The following is an 8,755-nucleotide window of genomic DNA, read 5'->3' on the forward strand; positions in this document are numbered from 1 at the left end:
TACCTACATTATTATAATTGTATGGATCACATTATATTATTTGATTCAAAATTTAGAAACCTTATTGCCCATTCGTTTTCCTAAAACCATGATATCCATATCTTTAAGTGTTCTTACCTTACATGGTTTATTCAAAACGTAACGCCATAAAAGATTTATTTATCTTGATTTCCTAATATAATGTGATCAGGATTGTGCATCGTTAAAGTATTTAAAGTTGCATTTTTATTACATAGACACCAATAACTAGTCTAACTATATTCATGTTGGATGCATCCATTATGTAGCATAAGTATAACTTAAGAATGAAAAATGCATTGGGTTAAATGGAACTCGATGATTGCTTTGAAGGAAAAAGATGGCAACAAAATTAAAAGTTTGAAAAAGGTTCAACTATGATCTTCTCCAAAAATAGAGGTGTAGGGTGGTGAATGAAACTAATGTGCTTTAGGTCAAAGTCGTTAAAACCTTGTATGGTTTGTAGGCATGCAACTTGGTAATGGTTGACAAACGATGTTTTGGAAAGAGATGTGGTGTGAAGATCATCCTTTCATGGATTGATTAGTGTTTCAACTTGATACAAACAAGGATTATGTGATTGTTGATCGTTGGAGATAAGAGTTGAGGCGTGAAGTGCATAGTGGTGTTGAGATGGAACAATTCCTTAGTATGCAAGCTTTTATCATATGTTCATGATAAATATGTATGAGAGTTGGATAACTTGGATAATTTCATAGTTGAAGGGGTGAAGAATTGCATAGATAAATGTATTCTACTAGATGGAATAATTATGTGCATCAAAAGATAAACATATTGATGCGGTGGCTACTTTTGAGTAGACTTCCTTATGGAAGTAATCTTGATGGGATGGGGCGGATATTCTTCAATTCTATGTTGCATATTAGGAAAATGGAATTAATGAGGTAATTAATTTTTTGGTTTGTTTATATCTAGGTAACTATTTTTTTTTTCTTTTGTATATATCTAGATAACGAACTTTTTGGAAGTGTTCATGTTAGGTGCTATTTGTGCACCTTTTTGCACACCTTTTAGTCCCATTTTATGCATATATTTAGCAAAATTGTTCTTTCTTTTCCTTGCATTTTATCATATTCATTTTAGTCTCTAGAACAACCTTATTTGCACACTTTTATATCTTTTTCAGGTAAACCGGAGGTTGGAACGCGCTTTGGGAAGTGTCGGGAAGCATTGGTGGAGATTTCGGGACGATCCGGCGAAGAACTAAAAAGTTGGAAAAATCAAATTTGGAATTGGAGTCAGAGAGGTACACGGGGCGTGTTGAATTTACACTAAAAAGTGGGCACGGGGCGTGTTTGACCAAAATGGGAGCTGTTGACCATGCTGAACACGACCCGTGTCAGTTTAGTGCAAATCAACACGGGGCGTGTTGCTGAACACGACCCGTGTCAGTTTAGCCTATTTTAACACGGGTCGTGTTCGACCCAGAAACCAACTTTTGGCAGTTTTTCCTATCTTTCATATTACGGGTTAAGGGTCATTTTTAGAGGAGGAGAACATAACAGAGCACCATTGAAGGAGGATTTTCAAAGGTTTTTGCAAGGGTTTGATTAACAATCATTTGGAAACATTATTTCTAGTATTTGTAAGTTGTAATTGCACTTTAATTCTATCTTTTATTCTTGTGATCTTGTTCTAGCCATGTGTGGCTAGAACCCTAATTTCTCCAATTTCATGTTTTGACTTCTTGGTAGTGACTTCATTCATATGACATGATGTTTGTTCTTAATTTCTATTTAATGAATTTGATTTTTCTTCAATCGAATGTTTGATTCTAATTATGATTCTTATTGGCCATTTGAATTAGGGTTAGGTCATTCAAGTTATCTCTTTTACAAAATCCGTAATTGTTTTGTGAAATTGAATAAGTAACAAGCATTAAATTGATCTCTATTGAATGAATTTAGTGTAAATTTTATTCATACACTTTTACACTCCCGAGCTTATGAGGAGTATTGGGTGTTGTTGGGAACATTCACATAAAGCTTCATGCAATCTTATAATCTAATCCTAAGAGCTTGTTTAGATTAGGTTAATAAGGTTAGGATTAATCAAAGAGCTTGTTTTGGTTAATTAATATGGTGAATGGGAAGTGTTAGAGCTTATTAGCACTTTCAAGTACCAACTTAGATAGAATTGAACGAATATTGTGTCATCTTGGAGTCACATTGCTAAATTGTCATACATGGGGTTGGAGTCCTCACAAATTCTGAACTTAATTCACGCACTTAATTGACTGCTTATGTTTTTAATTATTTGTTTAATCATTACATTCTAAAACCCCCTCTCTTTTTACTATTGGTGACTATAGTACATTGTGCAAAGAGGTATAGACTAATTGTCCTGTGTCTATGTGGATCGACCCTGCTTACCTTGTACTACCTTTTTAGTGCAATATAGTGGGATTATTTTGGAGTATATCGTACCCCTTTATTTGTTGGGTTTGATACGCCTAACAGTTCACATATGATCATTATGATCGAATGTATTAAATCCGGTCATAATGATCATATGTGAACACTTCCAAAAAGTTCATTACCTAGATATGTACAAGAAAAAGATTGTAATCCAGATGTGAACACATTGAAAAGGTAAAAGTAAATTACATGAATGGTCCCTGTAGTTTGGGTGATTTGTGTGTTTGGTTTCTAACTTATTTTTTAACTTGGATGATCCCTACTGTTTATTTTTGTTGTGCGTTTGGTCCATACCTTACCTCAAAAGACTGTTGTGCCCCTTTTTTAGGTCTTTCAATTTCGGCAAACTAACCTCACAACACACTGTCTCTTCATTGAATTTTCCACCACCACAACCTAATAGAAGGGTTGTGGGGTTGGATCGCCAGAGTTGAAGGACCGAAAAAAGAAGGGATAGTGAAGACGTTGATTTGATGTCATTAAATATTGAAATGAAAGAGAAGTTGATGAGGATAAAAGATGGGCTACCGAGCTTAAATTTCTTAATTATGGTTTCTGGTTTAGGATAAGGAGATACAAATATATGAGGTCTATTATTTTTTTTAAAATATATAAAAAATAAATACATAAATAAGAAAATTAATTAAAAAATAAATTAAAAAATGACACAATAGTCTTTGAGGTAAGATATGGACTAAACGCACAACAAAAATAAACAGAATGGATCATCCAAGTTAAAAAATAAGTTAGGGACCAAACGCACAAATTACCCAAACTACAGGGACCATTCGTTTAATTTACTCTTACCTCTTCGGTCTGTTCATATTTGGGTAATTATCTTTTTTTTTTTGTACATCTAGGTAACGAACTTTTTGGAAGTGTTCACATATGACCATTATGACCAGCTGTAACAGGTTACATCTGACCATAACCAATCATAATGGTCATATGTGAACACTTCCAAAAAGTTCATTACCTAGATGTGTACATAAAAAAGATAGTTACTCAGATGTGAACAAACTGAAAAGTTAATTATCTTATTAAGTCAATTTCCCATTATCCTATATACTTTTTTTTGGAACAATATATATATATATATATATATATATATATATATATATATATATATATATATATATATATATATATATAAAAGTTAATACATATCAGAAGGAAAATGAGCAACAAGTTAATTCTTTTTAAAATATATGTGGATATATGAGATATAACATTAGAATACATGACTCGTTGGACTCTATTGAGGAGTTCCACCGTCTCTAGTACGAAAAAACCAAATGTGAATCAAAGTCAAAAGGTATAAATACATGTTGCTTTTCTATCCATGCATTATTATGCTTTCCCACTGTATACTAAATTGACAAATGGATATTTTCATCCATATATTCAATATTTCTATTTTGTTAAATGATATTTTTATACCCTTATATTTTGTTAAATGTTATTTTGACCCATTAAACTTTAAACTTTTTAAAATATGATTTTCACCTTTATTATTTTTTAACTGTCTAAAATGTCACTCTCACCACCTCCATTTTTTAAACTTTCTTGTTTACCTCCCCTAATATATATATATATATATATATATATATATATATATATATATATATATATATATATATATATATATATATATATATATATATATATAATCGACATAAATTCTACTTTGTCTACGTTTCGATGTAATTATTTTTATGTTTTTGTGCTTATTTTTCTACTCTTCTTACATACGAGTCACATGATATATAAATACATTTTTTTTATTATCTAAACTTCTGTTCTATAACTTAAAAAATAAACTTATTTACTTATTTTTATATACGTGTCAGTATATATTCGAGTTTATTTATATTTCATCGTAAATTTTGTATATATGTTTTTTCCTAACTTTTATATACGTTTCCTACATAAAAGTTGAGTCACATGATACGTTTTCATTTGACCGTATAAACTAAAGCTATCATACTACATACTAAATTAAAGTATCAACGCACTTCTTTTTGTCCAACTTTATCCCTTGCGTTTTGGTTGTTGTCATTTTTGGTCTTTGCTTTTGTGACGAAATATGTATGTGGCGAAATTTATTTACTTATGTCCACCTTCGTATATGTGTCATTATTTGTTTTTTCCTTTTGCTTTTCTCCAATGTGTATTTAAACTATTTCCACAAATATGAAAATGAGACCCAGCCAACCAAATATAAAAATATGAAAAATTAATTATACAAAGACTAACGAATTCTGAATTCCTTCAAAAAAAAAAAAAAGATTCAAATTTCTAAAAAAGAAACACCTAACAACGATGTAACAAAATGTAAATACACAAAACCCAACAAGGAAGATGAACCAGACATATATAGATATAAGTCGCACTATTCCAAGCCCATAAAGACTCAACCCAATACCAAAACTCATCAAAACCCGACCCGTTTTCAATCCCAAACAAACCTCTCACCACGAAAAAACCCGACCAGGGGAACCCGAAAACTATTAGAACAAAATTTAAAACCGATTGAATTTTCCCCGCTACTCTCCACGGCCTAATCATCAAACACATCGGAACCAAAAACATCGCTCCGATCTCCGCCGTCGCGAAGTTAATCACCGACATCAGACACAGTCCGACGAACGACGCCGACACCGTGACGGATTTCAACAGAGTCCATTCAGAATACGATCTGAAGAACGACCGGAGAACAATTAGGGCAAAAATCGAGAGGGAAATCCAGGTGAGAAGACGGGAGGTTGGATTTGAATCGGGGATTTGGTATGTGAAATACGGAAGTAAGGAGACGATGGCGCCCCATAGATGGATTAGAAACACGGTTTTTGTAGGGTGAAGCCATCGCCATGATTTGAATGACGTTGACGGAGGATTTTTAGAGTTATTCGCGTCGGAGAAGAGAGATGCGGCGGCGATGGGGAGTGGCGCGACGAGGAGTAAGAAAGGGATCATGTAAACTCCGACGGATATGAATCTGTTTGAAGATGTTAGAAGGTATAAGAAGAAGGACTGATGGAATTTTTCCAAGAGGTTGTTCACTGATCGTATAACTCCTTCGATCAAACTGCATTTTCAGAAATCGGATGATTTTGAACGCGATTTAGAAAGAAAAAACCCTAATTTGGATTATAATTCAGAAAGCGTACCTTCCACCTCGAAACAAAAACTCCGTTTGTCTGCTTTTACTAATCGAAGACAGTTTCGGTGAAATCTCCATTGTAATCGCATCAACTTGATAATCACGAAAAGCGCCATGGGAGCCTGTGGGGACACCTAACGCCTAATAAACAGACAAAAATCACATAAAGGACTTAATTTGAACAAAATCAGAAAGTTCAAGGACCTATAAGTAAAATTAACCTGGTTATAGAGTGAACTAACAAGAGTAGCACTTCCCTCAACATACTCTTTTACAGAAATACCAAACTTCCATTGAGGATTCAAGCTTCTAGCAATCTTCCCTACAAACTCAAACACATGACCAATAACCTTCAGCCACGTGGCATCAACTAATGACATAAACTTCTCCACTCTTACTCTAAAACCCTGTCCATGAACAGCTAAATAACTAGCAATATTTATAAGATCAAGATTCGGCATTTGTCCATTAGATGCCTCTGCATAAATGTTCAATGAATCTTGCTCAAATTCTTCACTTGTCTCTGCAACCTTAATCACAAGGGCAGCTGCCATTGTTCCAGCTCGTCTAAAACTATCAGATACTGATACTGATACAGATACTGTAGAATCCAAGTTTGATTCATGACAGGTGTCGAATGAAGGGGAATGATAGTGTCTTAACCAAGCAGCAACTGAATTGTATTGACCATATTGTGAATCTGCAGCTAGCCATATGATATCTTTGGCTAGCCAACTGACTTGGGTTAACAATGAAAAGGCTGAGTATGCGATTCCTAAAGAGAGAGCTTCAGTTTGAGAAAGATTAAGAGGGTTGTAAGGGGTCACTAACACAATGGATTCTTTTCCATCACCACGTGGGGCCCGAATGATGCCTATGGTGTTTATGGCGGACGATTCACGGGTTTTGTTCACAAAGTTTGCTTCTGCATTAGGGCTGGTGAAAAAGTGAAGAGGGTGGAAGTTGTTTTGTTGAGTTTGGAAGTTATGGTAGCTCACTTCTCCACCCATGTTTGCCATATGAAGTGCTATTAATCTTGGGATTTCTCTGTGTTCATAGATCAATATTCAAAAAAGCATGAAAAGTGAATGTAAATTAGTACATGGAAGAAAGCATTTCAGGATTTACTTACATGCCAGTGTTTTGAGACTTCGATTTCAAGCTATTTAGCTCATTGATAAATCTTGTTGCTCCAGAAACATCTTGATCGGAGATCATGGAACTCGCAGAACCTGTGAGATGATTGTATGATCAAAGGATATGAAATTAGGAAATAAGCTGTTAAAAATTAAAAAATCATCAGTTATGGATAATGAAGATCATTCGAGAATCACTAGCTTGTAACAAATCGGTTTGACGAAAACAAACACTACAATTTACAATCATAGCAGATTTCACACAAATCGCATACATAATGTTGAATGTTCTATACTGAAAGAGTGAAAGACGATGAACTGACCAGGCATTAGGGCATTTTCTGAAATGTAGGTCTTCTTCGCGAGAACAGGTAAAAGTAAGAGAGCCAAAACCCCAGCAACGCAACAAACAACGCTGTGTATACAGTGATAAGGAAAAATAAACATTCAGTTCTTCATACATGGTCAAAAACCTCTGAAAGTATATATATGTGTACATAAAAGCATATAGGATGAGTGAACGAGATTGCGATAGGAGGAGGAGTACCTAACTAGAAGGCTGTGAACAATGATGAATATACCAATACGGATAATTGGTCGATGTTTCTGTTTCTGCCCCTCGATTCCCGGCGTTGAAGCCATGGATGAACTCCAATCGGAGCGATCGGCGGCGAGCTCTTTTCGCCTAATTCGTATGAGAGAGAAATGCTTTGATCTGCTCGAGCTCGTTGTTTGGAGGTTGGACTCTGTGATCAAATTGCGAAATTACAAATCTATGCCTTGAGATATGGATAACGTCCAACTTTGGCCCCTATCAAGTTATGTTTTGTATTAATGGTCCTAATTCATTTCTACATTCGTTCATGATTTAGAAACTTTTGCTAACAGACGTTAACGTCTCCGTTACTAACAGATAAAAAATATATATTATGTTTGTTTCATACCGAAGTCAATTCAAACAAATATCAATTGATACAAAGCAAACCCGAAGAGAGATCAAATATCTTTGGATTTAACCACTTTCACATTGGGCTTTGGGATAAATTATTTCATTCATGAATTCATAGCTTCTTATAAATGTGTGTTGCCCAACAATCTTCTTTATTTGGAAGGAACAAACACTCATGTCCCCTTCATGAGGCCTATGGAAAAAATGGACATGTTTTGTCCTCTTCTCATTTTTTTTTTCATCTATAACTTGTATATCCTTCTCTTGTCACGTCTTGATGAGAGGGATATCCATTTGCCACCATATAACTTGTCAAAACAAACTTTAGTTGTTTGGGGATCTCATATTTCTTTTTCAATTGGCTTCGTGAGACTCCATTTGGTCATTGGATTATGGACATAAAACTCAACTTCAATTCAATTATTTTCGTTGTTGGACATTTTCATTTCAAAATCTTCTCTAATTGGTGAACCAACGGTTTTTTTGTCATGCCCAAGAGTTTAAGCATGTGAAGTAGCCAACATGTCATTATCACTCAATGGATTTAGAAAGTCATTGTCTTGAGTGAAGCTCAACTCCTTGTTAATTCCCCTTCTAGTATAAGATCTAAACTTTCATTCTCATTTTTACCATCATTACTATATGAAACACCCCTTAAAAATCATTTTTAAACCTTTTAAATTATTTTGATAACATTAGTACGGAATTCGGTTGCAAAACATTTAAATCATAGGTTTTAGTTAAAATGTGTATAACAGTCTTTCGTTCAATATCATTACATAAGGTCAAGATATATCATACAATCATGGCATTCTAAATGTCTAAGCTTACTATCCTAAGTTTCATTTTCATCTACGAATATATGTCAAAATAATAGGTTATACTTGGGGAGCCCGGTGATTAATATTAGAATCCGACTATGAAATGAAATTAGGAATGACAATACCCAATTCGTAAGTCCAAATTCCCAAGAACATTTGAGAAGCCTTTTCTTTCAAAATATAAAACCTTTTTCAAAAATCCATTTCCCTGTATCACAAGTTAATTACAC

The 8,755-nt window shown here is 34.1% G+C and overlaps 1 protein-coding gene across 1 annotated transcript; it reads right to left on the minus strand.

The window, feature by feature from the left end:
* Window positions 1–4,675: 4,675 nt before the first annotated feature.
* On the minus strand, window positions 4,676–7,501 carry LOC145037260 (GPI transamidase component family protein / Gaa1-like family protein). The gene is made up of 6 exons (XM_078985883.1): window positions 7,303–7,501; window positions 7,079–7,170; window positions 6,752–6,851; window positions 5,841–6,666; window positions 5,627–5,760; window positions 4,676–5,544 (listed from the first exon to the last, which is right to left on the minus strand). The coding sequence occupies exons 1-6, from the start codon at window positions 7,395–7,397 to the stop codon at window positions 4,770–4,772; spliced, it is 2,022 nt and encodes a 673-aa protein (XP_078842009.1). The 5' UTR covers window positions 7,398–7,501; the 3' UTR covers window positions 4,676–4,769.
* Between the last annotated feature and the right edge of the window lie 1,254 nt (window positions 7,502–8,755).

Source organism: Lactuca saligna, chromosome 3, assembly GCF_052625555.1.
Source record: "Lactuca saligna cultivar CGN05327 chromosome 3, ASM5262555v1, whole genome shotgun sequence".
Taxonomy (NCBI): Eukaryota; Viridiplantae; Streptophyta; class Magnoliopsida; order Asterales; family Asteraceae; genus Lactuca; species Lactuca saligna.

Bases quoted from the DNA above. Each gene is read 5' to 3' on its own strand.
- LOC145037260 (XM_078985883.1), bottom strand. From the start codon at position 7,397: ATGGCTTCAACGCCGGGAATCGAGGGGCAGAAACAGAAACATCGACCA. The intron at 6,852-7,078 runs GTCAGTTCATCG...ATCATCTCACAG, and splicing joins AGAAAATGCCCTAATGCCTG to GTTCTGCGAGTTCCATGATC. The intron at 5,545-5,626 runs GTACGCTTTCTG...CTGAAAATGCAG, and splicing joins TTTTTGTTTCGAGGTGGAAG to TTTGATCGAAGGAGTTATAC.